General features: G+C 41.3%; 2 protein-coding genes across 6 annotated transcripts in view; both read left to right on the top strand.

The window, feature by feature from the left end:
* The window catches only part of DNAJC6 (DnaJ heat shock protein family (Hsp40) member C6), a 52,708-nt gene extending 46,358 nt beyond the window's left edge, over positions 1 to 6,350 (top strand). For all 4 annotated transcript variants that reach the window (XM_074875823.1, XM_074875825.1, XM_074875822.1 and 1 more), the window contains 4 exons: positions 310 to 570; positions 946 to 1,091; positions 3,037 to 3,213; positions 4,112 to 6,350. In XM_074875823.1, the coding sequence (XP_074731924.1) occupies positions 310 to 570; positions 946 to 1,091; positions 3,037 to 3,213; positions 4,112 to 4,213 (686 nt within the window). In that variant the 3' untranslated portion in view covers positions 4,214 to 6,350. The remainder of the gene's footprint in view (positions 1 to 309; positions 571 to 945; positions 1,092 to 3,036; positions 3,214 to 4,111) is intronic.
* A 1,696-nt stretch (positions 6,351 to 8,046) lies between these two features.
* On the top strand, positions 8,047 to 13,963 carry LEPROT (leptin receptor overlapping transcript). Of its 2 annotated transcripts, none has more exons than XM_074875820.1 (4): positions 8,047 to 8,128; positions 8,355 to 8,430; positions 9,274 to 9,460; positions 10,692 to 13,963. In XM_074875820.1, the coding sequence occupies exons 1-4, from the start codon at positions 8,113 to 8,115 to the stop codon at positions 10,806 to 10,808; spliced, it is 396 nt and encodes a 131-aa protein (XP_074731921.1). In that variant the 5' UTR covers positions 8,047 to 8,112; the 3' UTR covers positions 10,809 to 13,963. The 2 variants fall into 2 exon arrangements, with proteins under 2 accessions (XP_074731921.1, XP_074731922.1); XM_074875821.1 differs by lacking the exon at positions 10,692 to 13,963 and adding an exon at positions 9,800 to 10,685.
* The last annotated feature ends 11,708 nt before the right edge of the window (positions 13,964 to 25,671 follow it).

The following is a 25,671-nucleotide window of genomic DNA, read 5'->3' as shown; positions in this document are numbered from 1 at the left end:
TTCAACATAAATCAGCTGGATGTTGCCACCGTAACACGCAGCAGCTGTGGTCCCAGTTAGCTGCGCATAGCTTTCACTGCCTTTCCCCCATGAGTCGCTATCCCAATTCCTGTGCAATCATCAAAAGGAGGTGCGGCCTTTTAAGCAGCTTACAGGGCAGTGACAGGGAAGTTGAAGGTTGCAAAAATAAGTTTGTGACAGAGCTGAAACTAGAAGCCAGCTGCCTGGGGGGATTTTGTTTAGGTTCCCTTTTCAGAAGGCAAGTCAGTACACTGTTTGGTAACGCACTCCTTTCCCCGTACTCTGCAGGTGGCCCTTCGTTTGCCAGTAAACCAACCACGCCGACAGGCATGGGAGGAGGATTCCCCCCCTCGCCACAGAAACCCTCTCCCCAGCCCATGGGTGGCAGCGGTTGGCAGCAAGGAGCGGGCTACGGCTGGCAGCAGGCGCAGCCCAAAGCCCAGCCTAGCATGCCTCATGCCTCGCCCCAGAACAAGCCCAATTACAACGTGAGTTTCTCTGCAATGCCAGGAGCACAAAACGAACGTGGAAAAGGACCAGCTAATGTTGGTAAGCTTTTCTGAGTTCGGCATCCGAAAGGTTGGCTCCTTCTAATATTGCTTTAACGCTCCAACACCTTAAACAGGTCAGGGTCTAAGCAAGTAAGTCATCCTGATCATTTGATGATATATAAAGTCCAACACTAGTTGTCCTGTCCTAGACTCTAATGCGTGCTAATACTTAGTAAATCCTGTATTCCAAATGGGCTTCAATAACAATAATTCAAAAGTAACATTAGCCTATACCTCTTTTGTGAGAAACGTGCACACTCATTAGCACTGGGGGATTGTCATAGGGATAAGTGTGGGGGGTGGCTTGGGTAGAAAAGCAGTGTTAAATAAATCTGTATTGTGATAAGAACTTTAAATCTTTTTGCTTTTCAAGAGTCAAAGCCAAAAGTGTCTGCAGATTTTGAAGATCTATTATCTGGTCAAGGTTTTAATGCTCACAAGGACAAGAAGGGTCCCAAAACAATAGCTGAGATGAGAAAAGAAGAAATGGCTAAGGAGATGGACCCCGAAAAACTAAAAGTAAGTAATATTTTTGTTTATGCTTTTACAATCACTCAATGTGTCTTTCATTCTCATCGTGCCGGAGGCTGCTTGAAACACTGTGCCTGGAAGGTGGAGGGGGCAGTAAGCCACCAGCCATCCTGCATGTGAGGCAGCTGAGCAAATGTTTCAGATCCTTTAGTGCCAGAAGCTGTCCTCCTGTTTTAGCACTTCCTTGAGCACGCAGCCTCCACAGCAGTGTGGGATCCCAAGGACCGTGTGCTATCTCTCCTGCTTGCTTTCCATAAAGCAGGTGTCCATAAAGCAAACTGCCATGGCGCCCGTTCGCAAGCCAGACAGCGGTGAGCTAGTGTGACCAGGAAGACAAAGTCATAACCTGCAGGTGTTGGGGAATATCTGGAAGAACCTCCACTGTCTCATCAGAATGAGAAATACTACTTAGAGATAGTTGTAAGTTTGTAAAAGCTCTGTTCTGAAATAGCTTCTTACAAATAAACCAGGTAAGAAAGGTGACCATCTCCACCAGTACTTCTGCCGAACGTGGGTTTTGGTGAAGTGAGGGGTGTTCTCCGCATGATGAGATTGCCTTGGGGCAGAAAGCGAGAACTTCCTGGTGTTTGTTCATACAATAAACTCTCGTGCCTTCCCTGGAGATGTGAACATCCTTTGGAATAGATTTAAAACTCCAAGGTTACGTTCCTGTCCTAAACCAGACGGTGGCAAATAGTGGCTTGCTCAGTGTTACTGTCAGGGCTGCTGGCCTTCCACATCACTCCAGCCCTGATTATCAGGCACAGCTAATTGAATTAATCCTCTGCCTCATTAATCTTGCTTGCTTTGGAATTTTCTCATCTCTCCTCAATAAATTACCAAACCACAGACTTATTATGACTGGAAGTTCAGTCTGTCCTGCTCTACATTTGAAATATGAAACTACGAATTACAATTACAGAAGGACAGAGAACTGAGAAGAAAATCCCAAGCAATAGACAAGCAAACTTCTAGAAAACAGAATGAGTGAATTTTTTAATTTTTTTTTTTTTTAAACCTTGTGAAAAGGTTTAAACCTTTGGGAAGTGTGTGCCAGCAACCATGCTGAACACAAATGTCAGCCACTTGTAACCAAGCCGGACAGCTGTCAGGCCATCAAGTGGGCAGCAGTTTTCCCAATCCGAAAGCTTCAGTGATTCTTGTGGTACTACTTAATGTGTGCAACATTTTCCCCTCAGCAAGCTGCCAAATCACTGAAGCACCCATCTGCTTCTCCCTTCCCAGTACAATTCCCTTTGCTGTGATGCATTTTATTTCACTGAGTCACTTCACTTCAGACTGGAACTGTTACAACTATTTACGCTTTGGTTTTCATGTTTACTTCCCTTTCCTCCTCCCCTTTCCCAGCCGTAGGCTAAGATGGCAACCACTAAGGGGGACTATATCACCTAGGAAAGTGGACTACCTATTGCTTTATTTGACTGCTGGATTGCAGGTAGCAAATAGGCATGTGGAGAGAGCTGAGGCTTCTGACTTGGAGCTTAGAGAGATTTGTATTGAAGCCAACCTTCAACATGAGCCTTTAGAAGACCCAACTCCAGACACGCACAAAAGATAAACATCCACGGCAGAGTTCTAGTTGAGCTTACTTTAGGTGTGCAATTAAGCTTGCTAAAGAGACAAACAGTTCAACATTTCATTTACCTTTTGACTATTTCATCTAATGACTGCTCATAAGCATTACCAACTCTATTTTTAACAGGGATGTTCTTCAAGGTGTGTCTTAACTTTCAAGCAGTGATATAAAAATTAATGACAAAGTAGAGACTGACAAATATCTTCCAAAGGTTTTCTAAAGCTTGGAAAGAAACATAAGATGCTCCTTGGAGTCATTGCTATTCAAATGAAGAAACTTTTTCCTACTGGAATATGTAATGTAAGGCATAAATTGAGACTCACATTCTTTCTCCAGGTCCTGGAATGGATTGAAGGGAAGGAGAGAAATATAAGAGCCCTGCTGTCCACAATGCACACAGTCTTATGGGCAGGGGAGACCAAGTGGAAACCTGTTAGTATGGCAGATCTTGTCACGCCAGAGCAAGTGAAGAAGGTCTACCGGCGGGCAGTGCTTGTCGTTCATCCTGACAAGGTAAGGTTTTCCTAGTTTCACATTGTTCAGAAATTGTCACTGTTCTCTTAATTAGAAAGTGTTGAATGTGATTGCTTAATTTATTTGGTGCAAACAGCTTTGTAGAAGGTAGTAGTTCAAGATTTTTGCTGGTTTCTGAAAGGTAAGAACTCTGACTACTCGCAACCCCAAGACTGTGCTTGGTACATGCTGCTCCAAGCAACAGAGGTTCAGATCTTCAGCCTTTGTCACCCTCACTTTGACTCTAAGCCATACTGGTGGTGAACAACAGTCCAGAATATTGTGCCTGCTAAAGGAGATGCAGATGTGATAAAGGCATATGAAAGGACAGGGGTCTTAAAATCCAACTTCTAAAATGGAAGAATAGGGTTATCCGATTATCCAACTTGTGGCTTGTGGTCTTGCTGCTTGCACTCGCCAACTGGAGTGTAATGATGCCATCTGGGAAGCCCTGTGGTGATGATGAGGCTTCCACGTTGAAGGAAATGGAGGTCCTGAGAGTTTCAGGGCAGTGGGCAAGACCTGAGAAGATGTGGGCTGCCCAGAGGCTTGCAGGAATATTGTTTTTATCGAGGAACTGTGTCAGGTGGTGGCTCTTTCCCTTCAGTGCAGGTAAAATGCCTCTTGCAAAGCCTAGCTTAAATTTTCTTGCCCTTGGAACTGCAGTGCTTTGTCACACTTGGGGGGTTATCAGCTCTGAGGAGCAAAAGAGCCAAGAAATTCTTAAGCTGTAAACAAGGTAAGCAGCCCTCAACAGTAGCTTATTCTTGTCAAAGAATAAGTGAAAACCATTCGTGGAAAGTGAACGATAACTGCTGGAGAATCTAGCTGCTCAAATGTCAACTTTCTGTAGTTTGACTTGGTAGATGTGACATCCCTCTTTCTGTTTTTGTTCCAGGCTACTGGGCAGCCATATGAACAATATGCAAAGATGATATTTATGGAGCTAAATGATGCCTGGTCAGAATTTGAAAACCAAGGACAAAAACCCTTGTATTAGGTACTTTCTCAGTCTCCACTACAGACCTGTGCTAGTGCTTATATAGTCTCTTGTCACAAATGTCACAGATCAACCAAACTCTGGCTGGAAGTTCAGAAGTTTCAGAAAACTAAGAGCCTAATACTTATCATGAAGAACAAGAGAAAGGTTTCCTTACACTTGTATCAAGAATCCTGAGCTCAGAGGAACTCTAGCCACCTGGCTTGCCATATGAGAGCCACGGGGTTACAGTTTCTTGTAACTTTTTATATTTTTCTTTGGATTTAAGTGGGGCAAGAGAGAACACATTCTGGGAAAAGGTGGAATTGTTCTGCCTCTGACACAGTGTAACTGGTGAATTTCCTACTGTTTTGTGATATGTGATATGGCAACACTTCAGCTGAGTTCAATAACTGGTGGTGAAGCCCAAACTTCGATGTACTTTCTTCCTAGGTTTGGGTCAAACTTTATCAAATTTAAGTGCTCAGATGTGGTTTAGGCACACTTCTAACAGTCACCATTTGCTGCTTAATTGCTCATATAGTATAGTATGGCTGAATAGAGACAAAGCTGAATCCTGGGTTAGATCAGTGTGGCAGCTGACTGCTGCTTTACGCATTAACACTGTACTTCACCTCACAGTCCAGCAGTGAAATGTGCAGGAGAAATTCCTCAGTGTTATGGAGCAAGTGTCTTTTAAAGCAAGCAATGAGTAATTGATGTTGGTTTCTTAAACAGCAGTTCTGGGGGAACAGGGAATTGGGGGGAAGGGTGAATCCACATTTGTAAAAGTGAGGAATGAGCATGTACTGCATTTTCCATGAAGTTCTCATCAGTAGCTTGAAACCATCAAACAAAAGAAATATCAACAAACTACAACTCTGCTGCAAAGTTTTAGAAACTTCCCAGTCTATAGGTAACACCTCCCTTCCTGAGGATTCAGAAGACTTTTTCCAGCCCACTTATATCACCTCTATGCCTTTATCAGCTCCAGAGCACTTGGCAAAGGCTCTTGGCAGAATGCAACCTGTTGCAACTTCACTTTTCAGATCACAGTGTACAAGCTGTCATGCAGACATCTGTAGACCAGGTCTGATTTTTGAGGTAAACACAGTGCAAATTGATTATCTTAAAAGTTTATATTGGACCAAAGCAATAATATCACAAGGAAATATCTCTGATGCTAAAGCATCTTTCCTAGTTAAAAAGCAAGTTACACTCTTCACCCCAAATTCTGGTATTCTCCTTTTGTAGAATAAGTAAAGCTAGCAGTTTATTTACCAACATGTTGTATCCGTATTTGAGCTTTGAAAGGGCAGGTATATTCAGAAGATGGGCAGGAAATCATTTGTATTTACTGCTTAAGGAACAGGTTGCCATCTGATGTGAGTCTTTAAAGCTGGTGGTTTTTAAAGACAATCCACTTGTTGTTGCACTTACGTTTTCAAGTGGCAAAACTTTTACTGCAGACAGTGTGTCAAAGTACATTGCTTTCTGTATAAAAGTCATCCTTTTGTTGTATTGGTCCGTTATTTACTACCATTAATTGAAAATGTGAAACCAACACATAGGTCTCCTTTTATATAAAAGACCTTAAGATAATAGTAACAAACTGGATGTTATTTATTAATGTTTTGATCCAGTATGTGCTCGTCTTATTTAAAGAGATAACTGGAATGTGAATCATGTTCCTGTGATTTGTTGGTTTATTGTTTCTCATTCACATTTGTAGATATTGTGACCTATGCCTATATAATAAAAATGATCTCATTACTATAACGTACTTTTTTAATGATGAAAACTACATTAGCTTTGTATTGAGTTTGTCATGGCACATAACTCTGAATACTCATACATTCACAAAATACAAATCCATCATTAAACTTTATCTACCAAAAGAATTCCTACCCCACCTAAGTTTTGATTACTTCCATCCCTAATGTTTTTATGGATGCATGAAAGTATTAGGACGTATGTATATCAAAATAGTTAACTAAAAAAAAATTTCTTCTCATATCTGGTAGTGACAGAGGTTATCAATGTTCAGGTTTACTGTTTGACTAAATTATTGTAATTTTTGTAAATACAGTATATACTCAATGAAATTGTGACTGGTCTAAAACATTTGTACATACATTAAAAAGCTCAAATTAACATAGTCAGGTATGTTTTGTGCTTATGGGGAAAAAAACCCCTACCTTCTTGCTTTAAACACGTTTCAGAGTAACTTATCTGTAAATGCTGGATAAGCAACACTGAGTCCATGTACGGTAAATGGAAACTTCTTTTGTCTACAGTGTCTTACATGTATGACTAACACCTCTGTCTGTTGCTCTAGCGCAGAGTTGGGTGGGACCTGTGTGGTACACAAAAAGGCAGCCATAAATTACTTGATCTAGAGACAAATGCTTTTTTTTTCCTAGAGCTTTTTTTTCCTCAAGAGCAAACAAGCTACATGAAGAAGCCAGTTCCCATTACTGCAAGCAGATTGTAAGAACCGTAAGGGCTTAATTTAGAGAAAATCTGCAATTGGTAAAGATTCAGCCTTTCGTGCTTAAGAGAAAAACTCTTCAACCCAGCTGAAACAGAAGATGGTAACTTAAATTGCTTCTATGTTTTGATTTTTTAGGCAAGTTCAGTCAAGTGCATATATGTGTATTTATTGTAGGTCCAAAGCCCTTTACATGAGCAGCAGTTGTACCAAGATGTAAGCTTGTATTGAAACTCCTAGAGCTTTTTTGCTTATTGATGACAGCCGAAGGATCTGTTCTGCTCTTACAGCGAAAGGGTCTCTACATCATGTTCTGTCTCAAAATAAGCCCAGAAATGCTGAGTTCATTTGCCACTCACAAACTGTGACCAGACTACAACGTTTAAATCGTACATCTGCTCCCACGCTAGGGCTCGTGTGCCTTGGCCAGTGACAGTGTCGCCTCTTTGAAGTGGTCACTAAGGCCGTGTGGCAATTTACAGGTTGGCATTCCAGGTGGTTTTTCCCAAATTAAGACATTTTGGAAACAACTTGTCACTTGCTATTCTTATGCTACTACGCTTTGGAGAGCCACAGCCAAGCAAGTCAGCAAATGTAGCACATAACACAGTTTTCACTTGAAGCATTGAGCTACGTAAGCCTGCTCTTTTAATAAGGCTGTCTTCTTGGCTCTAAATTATTTAAAGTTAATAATGAAATTGGGAAAAAGTCTGCATTAGCAAAGATATGAAACGAGAAGAAACGCTGATAGGCAGAGATGTGAGACATCAAAAGCAGACCTTTCCGGGGAGGCGTATCCAAAGGGCTGTGCAAAATCTCCCTCAAAAAAGGCTGTTCTTGGGTCAAAAACGGGATCTTAAAAATCTAAGGTTTGAAAAATACTGCTCTAAAAAAGCCATGCCTTTCTTGGTGAGGATTAGCAGAAGGGTGGATGACGCAGACCCTGAGACAGCACTGTGTGAGACACGCAGGCTCCTGGGCCTGGTTTTGGGGGTGAAAACGGGGGTTTTCGGAAGCAGCCTGCAAAATGGCGGTGACTGAGGGGTGGGCGCGCTTTAAAACCGAATTTATGTGTTTAAATCGTGCCTGTGCACACGGATATACATGTATTTACGCACATACACACCATATAGAACAACCTCTATGGATGTTTGGGGGGGGGGTGGTGTTAAACACCCGCCCCGCGGCGTGACTTGGAGGCGGCGACACCCCGCCCGTCACCATGGCGACGGGTGGCCCGCGGCCCTCCCGCTGCCTCAGCGCGAGCCCCGCCCCTCCCGGGGAGGGGCGGGGCATCCCGGGACCCGCCCCCAGGTGCGCCGGCCCTTTAAGGCGGCCACTCACGTGACGCGGGAGGGGCGGGGCAAGTGGCCGGGAGGCGGAAGTTGCCCGCCGCCACCTCAGCTCGGCGTCGGTCAGCGCCGCGAACATGGCGGGTATCAAAGGTACCGAGCGCTGCCGGCCCGGAGCTCCCAGCCGGCAGCTCCCAGCCGCTGCCCGCCCGCTGCCCGCCCGCGGGCCGGGGCCCTCTTCTCCCTCGGAGGGAGCAGAGCGAGCGGGCTGCCCTTCCCCTTCCCAGGCATCGCCTCAGCGGGGGGCGGAGGTGGGGGGGGGATAACCGGTAACCGGTGAGGCGGCTCCCGCCTCACGGCCTGCCTTGTGCCGTTGCAGCTCTCGTGGCGCTGTCCTTCAGCGGAGCCATCGGGCTGACGTTCCTGATGCTGGGCTGCGCCCTGGAGTACTACGGGTGAGCGGGCCGGCTTCCTTTCCAAAACTTCCCTCCCCTTTGTAGCTGTTAATTGAGGTGGTAATCGCGTTTAATCGAGCTGTTCGGGGCTCTCAGCAGTCACCTGTTTTCTGGCTCTTGATGCGTGGCAGTTTACTGTGATTAAATCCTAGAATCACAGAATAGTTTGGGTTGGAAGGGACCTTAAAGGTTTTCTGCTTCCAACCACCTCTTTAGCCAGTACTTGTGCTTACATCCAAAAAACGACTGATAGCAGCTCTACGCTTTTTCAGGAAAAGCAGTGCCATCTTGCTAAACAGTCATTTTTAACCTCGCACAACTCTTCCCCTTACTTCCCTGTTTCTTTAAACAACCCTCCTACCACAAGACTCCAGCTGGGATGTCTATTAAATTTAAAAATCCGGATGAAGCTGATGAGAGCGTGAGGGTGTGCCTTCACAGCCGCCTTGTTTATACTCCAGGATCTCTCTAATTTGGGAAAGCTCTTGATTCCCGTCCTGCTTGTGTGCATTTCCTGTTCCCTGTGTGGTGACTGTCGGTTTTGTGAGGCGGTGATGTGAGTTGAATCAGCAGGGTGATGCAAATGATAAATCAATTAACGTTTGGTCATACGAGAGAGTTGGATCCTGCTCTACGCGAGGTCGTACGAGTGCTTGTGTGCAGGGAAATTGAGGTAGGATTGGCCCTTTGGGTGAAAGCTTGTGGTTAAATCATGTAATCCACTTTTCAAGCCATAAAGTAGGATTACAGTTATTGCAATTACTTTTTCTAAACTGAAGATACATTTTATTGAAGCATCCATCTAAACTGATGATGTATTTCCTTTTTTCCCCTCCTCCCCAGTGTATATTGGCCTCTGTTTGTCTTAATATTTTACTTCATCTGCCCCATTCCCCACTTCATTGCAAAAAGAGTAAGTGATGACAGTGATGCAGCCAGCAGTGCCTGCAGGGAATTGGCGTATTTCTTCACAACTGGGATTGTTGTTTCTGCTTTTGGATTTCCTATAATCCTTGCACGGGTTGAAGCGGTAAGTTCTGTTTGCGAATTTTTATTGTAAGGCATCAGTTACTGAGTATAATCTTTCAAGTTGCACTGTTGCTGTTTTTAAATCTCGTCTTTAATTTCGTTACTGTGATGTTTCTAGATTCACTTCGATAAAATTTTGTCTGTCAATGCTGCTTTTTGACCTGAACAAAGGACTTGTGTTACTGAAAAGTTTTTAGTTGGGTTTTTTTCCAGATTTGTTTTGGTCCAATACAGGATATTATCTCCTACATCTCATGCCTCTCTGTCTCATCAGCTTTTGCACTGCTTCTTGTGCCACCTTCCTTATTTTTATCTCGGAATGTCTGCTTTCTCCATTTAGGATGCTGAAAACTTGGTGACTGGAGTGCATTATCAGTTAAAAGATAAAAGGCCAAACTTCCAGAGCTACCCTTCTGGTTTTCAAAGCACTTCCCAAGCTCATGCTTTGTCCCCTTAAAGTCTGAGGAAATTCTGCTAGCTTCTTTTCTCTTTGCTCTCTGAACTGCTCTTCAGCGGTGAGACTTTTGTCACGTTTGTTTTGCAAGGCAAGAACTCTTTCATCCTGTCTCCCAAACTACCCAGTGACATTTTTCTGTGTTGCATTGGTTTTCCCCTTCAGTCTTACAGTTTTGCTTAAAACTTGTGTGCTTAGTTTTAATTTATTTGTAATGCACAATTTCCCTGACACTGCATTTTTGGTTTTGTGGACCTGACAGTAGGCAGACGCAGAAGTGACCACGAGGGGGGACTCTAATTCAGAGCTACATCTTTTAAGAGTACTTGCTGCTTATTTGAGTAAACTTAGTCGGGCAGATCGTTAGAGAAAGCTATTTACCTTTGAGACCATGTACTGTTTTCCATGCTTGTTACTGGCATTTATTTGAAAGACTGTCTCTTGCTTTGTTGCATAGCAATTAAAGGAGAGCACTAGTTTTACCAGATTTTTTTTCTATGACTTGGGTATGTTTTAGTGGCTTGTATGGTAAGGTAATTATTTTGTGCTAAAACATAGCATTATTAGCCTGTCTGTTGAAGTCTTGTATTAATAATATGAGTGGTTGCTAATTGAATGATTAGTCATATAAATTGAATTATTTATTGTTTGTCTTTTTGCTTTATGCTTTTAGCACCTTTCTGTAGTATTTCGATTAGTTTATCTAATGGATATAAATAACTGGCCTGAACCTATCTTATAAGAAGTGCTTTGACTGTTTCATTTCCTTGCATTTCAGATCAAATGGGGAGCCTGTGGTCTGGTGCTGGCTGGCAATGCAGTCATTTTCCTTACTATTTTAGGCTTTTTTCTTGTGTTTGGTAGAGGAGATGACTTTAGCTGGGAACAGTGGTAGGACATCGCTGTGATGCTGGTAATATTTTACAGCATGTATCACCGTATGTATACTCTGTGTGTGTATATGTGTATATATGATAACATACGTGTGCGTGCTGGGCATATGCATGTAGCTTTATGTTATCAGATCATGACACGCTTTTTTAAAATGCATTTCAGCCAAAGGGAGAAGGCCCTTGTGACAGCTGTCTTAATGGAATCACCGTTACAAATTTTTGCCCAAATAAGTTTACAAAACATAAGCTGTTCGACTCATTTTTTTCACTAATACGCATTAACTTTTAATCACAGTAGTATCATTGATACATGTGATATTGGTCACCTGGGGTTTTTTTTAACCGTATAATCAAAATAGGCCAACATAAAGATTATCCTACTTGGTATTGTTCAATCTTTCTGCTCTGATTAGGGATGAATGAGTACTTTTCATTTGAGTAATTGCAATTTTACTGTTTTTTCTTGATAACATAAAACCAAACATAGGTTATGCCAACTCTTTCACTACCCAATGAAAGAAAAACAAAGTAACCCTGGTTAAAATCCTTCCTTCTGTTTATGGTGTTCATTTAAAAAATAATTCCCTTCCAAAGATACTCAGGCTTTGTCCCTATTCAACTTAACAACTGTGGCTATGTTACAGGAATAATGTATTTTAATGCCTCTTTAATGCTTAGAGCTGACATTACTTCTGTTATGAAGGTTCACAAAAGAAGAAACTATGTTCAGGACATTTGCAATCACAATGTAGAGTTCAACTCTGTATTCTTATGTGTGAAATGTCTGAATTGCAATGAAGAGAGTGTTCTGCTGAGTAGGACTTCTTATCTCCTCAGTTCTCATTGCTTTTAAAACATCCTTATTCCACTACTATTTTTTTTGTCTGTAAGAAAGATTGTTATATTAAAACACTATATTTTTAAATAGCATTATCCTAGTAAACATTTACATAATCACACTTATACAAGTAAACTGTGTTACTGTTTTGACTTGCTGAATCCTGCGATTGTGGAGGCACGTGGTTTTGTAAAAATGCATTCTGATATGACCCTAACTCTAGAAGACATCTCAGTAATCTGCAAAGGGGTAAAGGAAGAGACACCTTAGTTTATTCTTTCATAGAAAAATGGACGTAAAGAGCTTTCTGCTCTGTGAAGTAAGAAGCTGAATTCCTGCATAGGGGATGTCTGACTATCGGAAGTGCTTTAGACTGGTAGATTGCAAACGAGTGTTTTATAGTTGTGTGAGTTAGTTATCACCCTGCATAGCTATGAGGGACATTGTGTCAGGAGGTAGTAGAATCCACCCTACAAGATGTGGCAGCTTCACCAACACAGTGCTTTTTGCCCCCTGAGCTGTATGGAACTACTTATGCTGCTCTCCAAAATTCTCTCAGTACTCATGTACTGCAAACTGGTGTCCTGTGGATTGCTGTGCAGAGCAAAGGTTCATAAATTAATGAATGTTACATGAGTGCTCTGATACTGGGTCTTTTGTTCACGCTCAGTGCCCTAGAAGAAGGATACAGAAATCATTCTGCAGTCCAAGTAATATCACTTAAGTAGGAATGGAGTATCATGTTTCAGGAAGGTTAATTACATGTTTAAATTGAGACTTCAGATGTGTGTAGCGCTTCAGTACTGAGGAATGCTGAGTAGCTGTATTTCATACTGAAGTGCGTCTAGGCTGTCACTCTTGTCAAAGAAGAATTGACGTTAAAGGGCAGGGGTTTTTTTTCTGGATGTTAATGCTTCATCCAAGACATGAGAGGAATATACTTGTGAAGATGCCGTGCATAAGCAAGTTCTCTTACAATGTCTTCTTCCTGACTTTAGGTGAAATCTGTTGGACTCTGCTGATTTGTAAAGTACTACTGTGGAAATTATTTGTTCTAATTATGAGCCAGGTTGTTTAGACTAACCATAGTTTCCACGTATAAGTCCTGCTTTGATTTTTGAAGAAGTTGCTTTTTTTTCCTATACAACGGCATTTTTCGTTCAAATTAGTGAAGTAAAACAGCAACAGTAATACACAATTTAAGTGCCTGATCCTGTAAATGCCTAATGTTATTAATAACAGTTCTTTTTAACTCCTGTTAAAATACACGTGTGCTTGCAGGGTTAGATTCTTGAGTATTTTTACTTCTTAGAATTTACGTACCAAAGGCTGCAATAGAAGTTACAAAACGACTCAGTTACCGATGAAATTTTTCTTTCAAGACAGTGGTGTGAAAACCAGCAGAAATTACTTTTTCTTTAAAGCTAGAGAATCATTATTTGTAGATCTGTTAGTAAATAGTGTGCTTGTGGCAGATTGGGATACAGGCAGTAAACATAACGACAATCTAAAATGGAAAGGAGGATTAGAAGGTGCAGCCTTGAAGAGAGGTTGCTTCTTTGACAAATTATTCTGTTGTACTGTATTTCCTTTGATATTACTGTGGTTGGTGGGTACCTCATGAAATGGCAGGTAAATGTGGAATGGAGAAAGTCAGTGCTTTTTTTTCTTCTTTTGAAGCAGCGACACACACTAATCCTTAATGTGAAATTCATGCGGTTTTCACTATGGACTTCTATTTTAAAATGTTTAACTTTAAAAAATTGTGTTTAACAGTGTTTAAATCATGGAAATCTTCCTTGACCTCTTTAAATTTTCTTGAATGAGTCTTTAATATCAAATAGGGTAAAAAATTTTTCAATGCCTTTTTTATCAAGAGCTTTCATTCATTCACACACACCTGGTGCTTTGATGGCCAGTGCTGGGCATACTGTCACTATCTACCAGTAGCAATTTACTGTGGTTTCTCTGAAATTGTTTTCCTATATGGAAGTGAATACTATGTATCCAAAGTGCCTTAATTTCGATACTATGCTGATTTTTGTGAATGCATACATGGCAATATCACTATGTTTCATAATCAGCTGAAAATCTGTTACTGCATTTTATAAAGCTTCCTTGTCAACTAACCATGTTTTCTGTAATTTGGAATGCAGTGCAGCTTTTGTAACTTTTGTAAACACTATTTTTATTTTCTGTGATTGCCAGGTTCTTGAGATGATGAAGTATTAAAACATGGAAATTAAAACTATTCTACTTTTCGAATTGTCTAATAAAACTGGCTTTTTGAATTGTCTAATAAACATATCTGATGCTTAAGTATTTGTCTGTCTTAAATTTCAAGAGGTGACAACAGACTCGTGTGTGAGAGGAAAGATAAAACATGTCCCGTGGTGCTTTCACAGTGGTGTAAATGGTGTAATGAACGATTTCAGAAGCTATGATCTAATTGCAGGAGGTGGAATTACTGTTATGACATGCATTAGAATGAGTTGTAGTGGCTGTATTCAAATATGCAGCTAAATTACCATCCCTTATCTCTTACCTAAATCTGTGAGCTTTTTAAGGATGTTCAAAAAAAGATGGTGTGTAAGGTAGTACTTGACCTCTCCCACTTTCCTTGCTTCAAAAGAGTCTGGAGTAAGACACATCTGCACGGGTAGGCAGGGTTGTAGGGGCCATCAAAGCTCTCTTTCTTTTCTAGGTCAGTAGTCATGTAGTTGAGTTGGTGAATATATTGAAGTGGGTGATTTTGATCCCACCAGTGCTTGCGAAAATGAAGCCTGCTCAATTATTTTAATCAATTTGCGAAAGCATCCACCGTCAGGAGAAGGCAGCTGTGGTGTCTGTGTTCTGAGTAGCTGACACTTTCCATTTACAGCAACGATGTGAGCAACAGAGCTTAGGAGAAGGTGAGTATATTTGCACTTTGAATCCGTTAGCTGCTACCTTTGCCCATGTTTTGCAAAATGAGTGGTTGGGATCACTGTTGTGTGCTGCCTCGCCCAACTCGTGCTTTGCATATGGGGTAACTTCAGGCCCTAGGCTTGGTTCCTCAGCTCACTTATTTAACCTGGTTCTGGATTTGCTAGTATTATCTGTATGGTGTAACTTCTCTTTCCTATCCCTCCCACTCTTGTTCTTGTAGCTGCTTGTTTTTGTAGTTAACAGAGCTGTTCCCTGTCAACATATACGTAGCTGGAGGAAAAAAATAAAATATGCATAAGGGGGTGGAGCAGGGGGTACCGGTCACAGTCTTGCACTGGTTTTGTAGTCTCTTCAGTCCTTTAAGGAAGCTGGTAGCCTTCCTAACTAGTTATGACCTTGGGTAACTGTCTAAAAACTTTAAGCAGACTTTAATCCCATAAAATGAATGTAAACTCATTAGTACCCAGGAGTTAAACAAGTCCTAGTAAACTGCATGTAGATTTTTATTGTTAAACTGAAAATTATGTAAAGCTCTAAAATGATCTCTATAACCCCAATCTCAGTTGTTAACACAGCATGACTTCTAAGATACTACATCATTTACTCTGTGGGGATTGTTTCTGATCTATGATAATGGCTGAAAAGACTATTTCATTAAGCTGGATGCACACCAGGTACTAATGACTAATTGATTTGTTTAAGTGGCTTCTGCAAATATATGAGCAGTATATACTGGAGGGCTTTACAGGGAAGTGTCTCTTGATAAAACAGGTAAGGAAGCATTGACTGGGGAATGGTGATTAAATTTTAAAGATCAGCTGGACACTCTTAGAGAAACATTTTCTTCCAATGACTTGTTCCGACATTTATCTTGTTCTACTGTTTTGCTTTTGTTCTTTATGTTGAGGTTTATTTCAGCTGTGTCTCTGGGTTATTTTTAAAAATTGGTTACAGTTGTTTATGCCATGTGACTAGCACTTCAGCTGGAGGTACTTCCCTTATCTTTTTTAATTACTACTTCCTATAGACTAGTTATAGATTTTAACAAATATTTTGGATACTATTTCTTTCCAATGGTTCATTTAAAATGGACTGGTTGATTGTTCCTTCCTTCCTCTCCCATGAGGGGGGTGATCCCTTGTCTGCATGTGCAGATGGCTTTCTTCCTGCTGGCCCTCAACACTTGAAAGTCCTTATGGCCATCTGTGAGGCAGATACTGCTGGGGAGAGCACAGGGATTATAAAAACATACTATTTCCCCTCCGAAAATCCTTAGATGATAGGAGAAAGATTGTTTCAAAGTGAGACTAAACCTTTGGCTTTGTTTAATAAAGTAATTTCTGTTTAATTAACCTAATTGTGCAAAATTATACATAATATAGTCCTGCTTTAGAGTCTTTGCATATAGGGAAGAGTTATTCCTGTGAATCATAACACTGTTGTCCATTAAAATGAAGAATTTCAAGTATGCAGGTAGAGCAGTCCTCCCAGGTATTATGATCTGAAACCCTGATCTTCCTTAGCTGTTTGCTTGCTAGCAGCTGAACTGGCACTCAGTGGTGGAAGTTGCCTGTGTTATATTGTATTTTTAATTGCATATTTTCCTGGGGAATGCTGATAAAATTAACTGCTCGGTCTTGCGGAGTTTAAAAAAAAACCCCCACAAAAAAATCCCCCAAATCGTATTCAAGCTCAAGTTGTGTATAGTTCATTTGAAACTTAAATGGAGAAGAGAGTTCTGAGGTTGAAACACAGCTCGAGGCAAAAAGGGATGTTGATGTCTCCTGGTAGGTCCAGGAGGTCAGCTGAGGCTATCTATGACTGACTTTTGGTTTTGTCACCTGCTTTGAGCTTCATTTTCCAGTATACTGGCTAAGATGCTTTCATTTTCTTGGTCAGTATGAATACATGACAGATGCTGCTTGGATGTTTTTGTTTGCCTGAGGATTTGGGGAGAAGTTAAATGGTATTTATTGTGCTTTACAAAGCATATGCTTGGAATAAGAGGATTGATAGTGACATTTATGTGTTTTGCTTATGCTTTGTTGTGACTGATCTGGGTTTGTGATTTTGTTATTTGTTTAATTCCTGCCGAAGACTGGTATTTCACAATATAATAGGAGCCTTTGTTACCAGTCTTCAATCTTTAAAAAAAAAAAAAAAGGCAAAAAAAGAAAAAAAAAAAAAAAGCCTTTACACAACACATGAACAAAAGCTGCAATAGTTGTAACTTACTGGCTACTGATCAAGTTCTCCCTTTTTGAAGCTGGTGGGAATTTGCTGTTGGGGCTGATGGGGTGGAGAAGGAGGGGTGAAAGAAGCCTAATCCTGTTAGATGCTGAAACCCTTGATGTCCGAGGGCACTCTCTGAGCGTGCGTGTGAGTCACTTCCAGGCCACAGACTGCCCAGCTCATTGGAGGGTCTGTTGCTTCTGGCTGCGCCACACAGGACACGGGGGGTGATGTTGGCTACAAAACCCCCTATGTCTGTACTTCAGCAGAGCCCACTTGGCCCCCAGGAGAGGATTTAACAGCTTGTCCTTGTTTCTAGTAACATGGCTCAGTGTCATGCTGCACGGCCTATCTTTCTTTGGTATTCTGCTTTTTTTCTGGCTAAATAAATGGTAGTGACTGCAATGAGACACAAGGGGGTTTTAAACAACCCCATGATGATAAAACTATTTCCCATATAATAAGTCTTGAAAGAGAACTCTGCTCTTAGTTTAATTTTAAAATACGAAGAAAAGCAGAATATTTCTCATATGCATACATAAAGTAAATCTTACCTTTTGAATCACATAGTACAAAATAGTATACCTTAAGTAGTCCAGAGCATGCTATCTCTTCTGTTTGTTCCTTCAAAGAGATTGCATTCTTAACAAATATTTTGCTGTTTAATTAAAATCGACAGCAGAAAAGATATTAGTTTACAAAGATCTGTAATAGTTAGATAGTCACTAGAAACAATTTCAAAATGCAGAGTCTTTCTCTGGTAGTCTCGTAAGTGAGCAATGTGTAAAGCTAATTAGGATTTAGCAAATATCTGAAGTTAGAATTCAGATTATTCAAATCACTTTAGACACGTAAAGCTTGATGCAGGTGTCTCTTTGCTCCTCTCCTCTTACAGTGGTTGTACCCCATCATTAGTCTGTTCTCTTCCTCTTTCCTTAGTCCTTTTCCCCCAGGGCCCAGCCCTGCGAGGGAAGCACAGAAGGTCCCAAAATAGGTGTTGAGCTGCAGCTCTGTCCTGACTTCAGCCCTCAGCCTAACTCTTGGGGTTGCTCAGAAGTCCCTGGACCCCTTACTTAACCCTAGCCTACAGCAGGGCCTAGGGCTCCCCTCCCTGTTCCACGTGTACCTTTAGCTACAATTCCATTAAAAACCAATCCAAAGCAACCTTCCCCCAATTGCTGGTGGTTCAAGGTTCTCCAGAATTAAAGAGTGAATTTTAAACTCCCACAGTCAGTAATTGCAACCAGTCCTTGCTTCCCTGCCCTGATGGGACTGAGCTATTGTCAGCTCTGGGTGTCAGAAGAAGCTGAGCCTAAAGCAAGTCACACAATCAAAACAACTTCACAAACACTGATTTATGGATAGTATTAACAAGAGGGAAAGAGGGGCAGGCAAGTGGCAATTTAGAGGGAACTATGTCATAAAATACTAATTGGTTCTGGATGTGAATTGATGGCTCTGACTTCCAATTTCTAATTATTTAAAACTTGTGTTTAACAGAAAGAGGCTAAAAATACTCAGTGCTCTTCTGTAAGGACTGGCTGTCAGATACACCAAGAAACCATTCAGAGATGAGTTTCTTTAACCAGAGAGAACCAGCTTGGGCAATTACAGTTCCTCCTTTTGAGTGCTATTGTCTTGATTATCCTTGGCCCATTTTCCCTCATTTGCCTTTTGGTGTCTTTGCTATTAAACCCAGGATTTGTTGTGTAACTTGCTATAGCAACATGCATATAAAAAAAAAAAAACCTCTTTTTTTTTTTTTTTTTAGCACAACCACGTTTAAGGAAAAATTTGAGTTTGCATTTTGTAACCACAACACTGGCTAACTTTTAAAAGATCTTACCTATCCAAGCTGGATGCTTGGCCTTGAATTTGAGAGCTGCACAACAGTTTGTGTGGAGGTGCTGAATGCTAACTCCTGTTGCTGTGGTCACTTTTCTGTCAAATGCATTAACGAACCAGAGGGCTTGGGTACGAGGACAAAGTTCATTCCCCTTGGGATGTAATGAGGATTATCCAGAGCCTCTTTTTAAATGTGGTAGGACTAAGCAGAACAGATCTATGGGTAGCCTTGAGACCGAGTTGTTATTTTCAGAGAAATTAGCACAGCTCTTAAAGAATGTGCTTTTTTAGCATCAGGTATTAATCCATGATAGAAATCCAGCATTACTGATAAGGCCAGGAATCAGTATACCAGGATGCCCTTCATTAACCTAACTCCAGTACAACTGGCACAGCAGAAGTGTCGAGATTACATCCCCAATCTGCCCCTGTGTAGAGAAAAAATTTATTTGTTAAAAAGTTTACCGTTTATCTTCACTTAAAAGCTTAAACCAAAATCCCCTAAAATCGGCAGAAAAAGTCCTGGTGGTTTCAGTGAGTTCTGTGTGAGACCCTGGCAGGAACAGTTTTACAGATGTATTTCCAGCCACATTTCCACCTCTGGGATTCGAGTACTGACTTTGCCACACAATAGCTGATAACTGAAGTCCTGTAGTAGGTCAGGACTTGGGCTTTTCTAGCAGCATGTGAAGGTATATTTGTACAGACACAGCTGGGACGTGTCATGGTAATAGGGGAAAATTGTAGCTCTCTGGGACAATTCCTGTTAAATGTATAAGTACCTACATATATATATTTATATACTCCCATGCAGACTTTTGTGGGTATAACTTCTTTCTAAAACAGAGAATGTTATGCATAACGATTCCAGGATGAGGGAAGTCCACTCTCTCACCACAACACAACTTGGATTTGAACAGGGAACAAATTGTCTGACTGAAAATCATAGTATGTACATCAAAAATAAAAATCTCTTTACCTGCAGTGAGTCACCTGAAAGAGCGAAGAAAAAAAAAATTATTGTGGAAGAACTTTTCTCTTGCAAGTCCGAGTTGTGTGGGGATTAAACTGGACTAAACAATGGTGGTAGATGGATCATTGAGAGGATTCCAGCATGAATAAATAAGTCAATCCTGCTCTTAGAGCTTGATTCAGCTCCTGCTGAAATCGCTGGGTTTCAGGTTAGACCTGAATTTTCTCTTCCCTCAGCAGTACATAGTTTGGTACCTCCATAGTCCAATCTAATTTCAGTAGAAATCTTTTCATTAAACTTAAAAGAAAGAGTGCAGCTGAAGTAGATAGATTAGTGTCACGTGTAGTGGCTTTTGAGAAGGCAAAAGGCAATGGAGTGCAGTGCAAATGAAAAGGGAGAGGTTCCTCATGGTGCAGCTCCATGTGAGACCATCAGTAGCTGGGATGCTACACTGATACCTACAGACTGGTTAAAGTTTACAGTGTTTCTTAAGATGCAGTGGTGATATTTCTGATTTTTTTAAAAAAAGTCACATGATTGTAATTGGGCTGTAATTTATTACCTGTCCTTGTAATGGTGATATATACAGTAAATTCCTTGTGCTAAATCCTAAAGGCTTTGTTAATAATTTTTAAGAGTTTTAAAAGATAAACTTTTTCACTAGCTCTGATTTGGCATATTTGGATTTTTTTTTAGCAATCTGTTTTAAATACAAACTCTCATGTCCTAAGCTCTGTACAGCATGGAAGAAATTTTATTAAATGTAAAAGCCTAATGTCTGCTTTACTTGAAATTATATGATCTGGCAGTGTTTGTGATTTACTGTGTTTCACTGGGTGAGTTTGTTCAAAAATAGTTTCTCAGACTTTGTGGGCTGTAAGGTGTTTTTAAAATCTATACCTTTTTGATTTGATATGAAAATGGCCCAATTAATTTTAGCTTCATCTTGTTTGTAAAGTGAATGCTTCTGACAAGCAATGGAAGTTAATGACAGCACTGATATCTGTGCATGCTTCTTTTTCTTTAGTGACAAGAATAATTACACTGATAGCAAGAAATAAACATAAAGTCCGTTTTGGTGGATCATTTGCAAATGGATCCTGAACTTTCCGATTCTTTGTAAAAGGCTTTGTATAAGTAAATAGTAAAACCATCATCCTTCCATCTGTTTGTCTGACATTTAAGTGCCCGTTTTTATTGTACGCAACTCTTCCCAGTGATGGTGTAAGGTGTTATGAGTTACTGAAGCTAATTGTATTCTTTTCATTAAATCTTCTCTGTAATGTCCAGGTAATGAGGAAGTCTGTAGGTAAATGCATTATGAGGATCAGTCAATACGTGTTTTCCTGTAGCGCTTTTAGTAATCACGTTAACTTGATAGCATTTCCATGGCCTTCTGAAAACTTTTAAATTGCAGTAATAGGCCATTTGTTATTACTGTGTTTTTCTTTGGAGACTGAGTGTGGGAACAGGATTTAGGCTATTTTGTTCCCATTTAAACATCAAAACTTCCAACCCAAAATGAAACCATTTGAAGTTAGTTGTATTAATCATGTTCTATAGTCAATTTTATCTCTCTTTAACCCATGTACAAAGAAACTGGAGTGGTGGAAATGAAAAGTGGCAAGGTGGAGGGAAAGGCAACCGATGCTTAGCTGGGGTTATCTGTGGGTGCCACAGTATCAGCAGCCGTTCAGATGTCCTGCGGTCAGATGCGTGATGGAATAATGCTGCGTTAAATATGACCTTTCTGAAGGGAAAACCTGTCTGAACTGAATAATCAAATTAGATTTGTGTTTGACATGCTTCAAGTGGAGACCTTTTGGCTAAAATACTTAATCAATAAGGGAGAATCTTGATGTTTGGAGATGCAGAATACCTCTAAATTGCAAAAACAAAGGACTGTGACATTTTAAACAGGATGCAAGGCTACATGTGAAAGGCTAAAGTATGTTCTGTACCTGAATCTTCTGCTCTCATCTAGTCTTGCATGAACAGCTCTGGTCTGCATACAGCACAGCATTTTTGTCTGGGTGTGGAAGGACTGAAATTCATGTCTGCTCTCCGTATGATCCAGATTTCAAGGTTCGCTGGTATTTGTGTGGGTCCTTGCCAACAGAAACCAGCGTGAGAGGGCTGACTCCCTCCCTGCCCATCTCGTCTTCTCCAGCATCAGCAGCGGCTTAGCCTTTACCTCCTCGTGCAGGAGCAAGAGCCCTTGGCAAAAGGAGGTAACACTGTCTGAGGGAACGTTTCCCACGTGGAGTTCATGTGGGAATGAAGCGGGTCACACAGGTCACCTCCCTCCCTGCATCAGCGTACTCTGAGCCTAGTTGGCATGGCACTGAGAGCTGGGGTTGCTACGACAGGAAACGGCTGTCCAAGTCAGTGCTTGCTGGCTTGGGGCCCCTGCCTTGCTGCTCCAATTTTTGCTGCCAAGTAGAAAGGGCAAAATTTTCAAAATCCAGTGTGGCAGTCAGAAGTGATCTCCCCAGCCCCTAAGTATGAGGGCGTAGCACCCTTCCTGCCGGTGGTGGGTTGGTGGTTCCTGCTGGTGGTGTGAGCCCCTTCACAGGGACTTCACTCCCCCTTTTGCTGGGGCTCTGTCTCCCTGTTGTCTCTTTCCCTCACATGAGAATCCCATGATCTTCCCTTCGGTCTCACCTCCTCTGTGCCAGGGCTATCTGTACACATCATTTCCGCCCTGACAGAGTCCATCTGCTTGTTGTTCTTGCTTCTTCCTATTGCTCCTAGCCCATTTTTCCATGTCTTCCCACCACTTGCTCTTTCTATACCCTTTTAATTTTTTTTCATGCTGTTTTCCCATGCTGTGCCTTCCTTATCCGTTATTATTTGTCTAGAAAATAAGTCATGCAGAATGTCAACATCTCAGCATAGAAAGGGGTCTACCCATTCCCCACATTTTTTTTTACTCCATTTTTCTGATTTCCTTCCAAAACTATTGGCCAATTATGTTGGAATGTTCCCTGATGTTTAGAAAGTGTCCAGATCTGGCTCTGAAAAGTTACTGAGACAGAAATGTCTTCACTGCTGCACAGGGGGACATGTGAGAGGAAGCCTTCAATAGCTGCTTTTATTGTAACTTGATCGTGTCTTTGTACTCTCAGTCTTTATTCCTGTCCATCATGATATGAACTATGGAAAGGTGCAGCTCTAGGCACCTGTTCTCTAGTCTCGTATGTCCTTGTTTCATTTCCTCGTCTGCCAAAGAGGGCCACATTTTGCTACCTAAATATCTTCTGTAGAGTTAGAAGAGAGTTTAACCATGCCAGCTTGCAGCAATAAGACCTCATGGAGATCAAAATAGGTCTTTTAGTGGGAAATCAGGACGCTGCAAGCTTAGGAGCATTCTGCCAGTGAAGGGGATCCCCAAGAACAAGGTTGTTTGTGTTTGGTGTCTTGTGATTACTCACTGTAACTTTCATAAAATAAACCGATATGTGTGCAGGGGTGCAACTATAGCAGATGTACAGAAGTACTTGAAAATGATAACAAATCAACTGCTGTGAGGCTGGAAAAAAAGTGGAAAGAACAACAAAGCTCAGAATGGGCCATACTGCTTTGCTATTCGAACAGGCTAAAATAAAAGCTACAGAGAGACTCTTTGTCCAAAGAAATACTAATCTGTCATTTTACCACAATTCCTACAAGAGGAACATAAATCACAGAGGGATGAAAAAAGCAAGATTTGTCGTATTTGCCCATACTGCAGTTTTCTTTCTACATACATTCTCCTTGTTCTCCCCGGAAGCGGGTTTCATGTTCCCACACACAGGGCTTAGTCATTTAAAAGAAAATTAGATCAAACGTATTTTAATTTATAATCTGAGAAGTAAAATAGAGAAAACTACAATTTATTAGAAAACAGGCTTGTCGTTTAAAATATTGCAGAAGTGAAGTACAAAGGTTAACACAGCAGATTGGTTTTCTGTATCTCAGAGGCAGCATAAGTACAACCTATGATGTAAATGTTACTATAGTAACTAGTGTTTTTATTTAAAAGCCCAGTAAATAGACATATCAAACCCATAGAACTTGTCAAAATGTAAGTTAAACTGCAGAGCCTGCTAGTTGAAGGAACGCTTTTTTGCAAAACTTACATTTTTGCTGCAATTTCCACCCTGAATGCACTCAGTATTTTCTTCTTGCCAAATTGCATTTTGGCACTCAGGAAATAGGCTTCACTAATGGTGACAGCACCAATTACCTGGGACTTCTCGTGCAGCCGTGTGAAGGCTTAAAAAGGGATGAAAATTCCTTCTAGTAAATTTTCTGTAGACCGTTCACTTCTGTCTCCCTCAAAAGCTTATTCCTAACAGCTAGAGCTACCTAGATGCACAAAGAATTAAGAATACGTTAGGAAATATTATATATTCCTCCCTCCTATGCCACTGATTCAGCTGAACAGGAGAGAGGTGTCCCTTGAGAGACCAAATGTGTTTAATGCCACATTGTTTTCCTCTCTTCCTTCCTCCTGCTCCATCTGAGGGGCTGGTGTGACTCTGTGGCCCTCCTGCCCCTGTGCTGGCCAGGGCTGCCATCAGAGCTGACTGTCCCCTGAGGTGTCACCTCTGCGCTCTCAAATTTGCATTGTGTGCTTTGATTATAAAGTAATTACAGATTTGCATAAATGAAGAGCCATGTCTTATGAATGTCAAGGAGATACCCTGCTTTCTGTGCTCATCTTTTCCATTTTGAAAACTTCCCTCTGCTTGCTAGCATAAACTCATGTCAGCTGTTTGCCTAAAAGATGAACAAGAGTGGGTCCTTGCTGCTTAACCTGTTGCTATTATGTGTTTTGTGTTGGACAGTGAGGCTTTTGTGTCTAGACCATTGATGTGTTTCAGGCTGATTGCCAGGAGGAAACCCATGTTGTGCTGTATTTGACATAGTTTCCTAAAAGATTATGCTCAGAAGCGTTTGGGAACATCACAAACTTAGCAGGTTCTTGCAAAGAGGTTGGGATACAACCTTGGCATCTGCCAGGTCGAAGTTCTCAGAGAGGTTTTGGTACCTTGGGGGTATGTCCTGCAGGGTTGTTCTCTGCTGGGAAGGAGATGTGAAGGGAAGAAGCCTCCTAGATGAGCTTTTAGAATAATTGCCAGCAGGATCTGAGCTCCCAGGAAGGCTGAAGGAAAAGTCCTGACAGAGGACTGGAAAGACTGAGAGCCAAGAAGGAGGAGCAAATGGGCGTGAAGCCTCTTTGTAAATGGAAAGAACCAGCTTGAAGCTAGGGAAGAGGCCTCAAATATATTGTAAGGCTGTCACCTGGGGAGAGAGGGCAGTGGCAAACGGAAAACTGGAGAATCTGGATGCAGCTCACCTGGCCAGGACAGAGAGAGAAAGGCTCTTACAGAGCTTGCAATGGGATGGAGGGAGACTGAGGTGCTTCTCCACAGGGGAACAGAGCAAGGTACAGTGCACTGTGCTGTCTAGTAGATTCCTGGCCACGGCAAGGAGAAGAATTGTATGCACAGAATCTGTAATCTGACCTAGCCCACAGAAAAAATCAATGTTACTGTGCATCAGTGCACCTGGGGTTATGACGTAGATGCAGCTTCAGTCTCGCTCGCTGTCGATGGTGATCTTTCTCAAGCTGTTAGTTGAAACTCTGTTTTGATATTCCTGATTAGCTGAGATCAGGACTTGCTGTGATGGGCAACGTGTTTGTTTCCAAGAGAAATCACTTACCCTGCGGAGATTATACTTTACTAGGCAAGACAAGAATTGCCAGTATTAACAACGAATGCCCAATGGGCCTGAGACCAGTTCCAGTGACTCGCTTACAATCAAATTAAAAACCTTCCTTCAGGATAAAATAGAACATCAAATGCATCTCTGCATGTGTACAGATACAGGAGTGCATTCATAAGGGAGAAAAATATTTAGTTTTTTGGGTTTAATTGCTTTCCCAGTTATTTTTTTAAAAGCATATATTGACTAAGTTGTTATTCATTTCTCTTGATGCTGAGATGTCGGGATCACTAGGTATCTAAGACTAAAAGGGACCTCAGGAACTCTCTAAACC

The sequence above is a fragment of the Strix uralensis genome, chromosome 8, assembly GCF_047716275.1.
Source record: "Strix uralensis isolate ZFMK-TIS-50842 chromosome 8, bStrUra1, whole genome shotgun sequence".
NCBI lineage: Eukaryota > Metazoa > Chordata > Aves > Strigiformes > Strigidae > Strix > Strix uralensis.
Note: the sequence above shows the minus strand (reverse complement) of the source record. Positions and strands in the feature narration are given on the sequence as shown.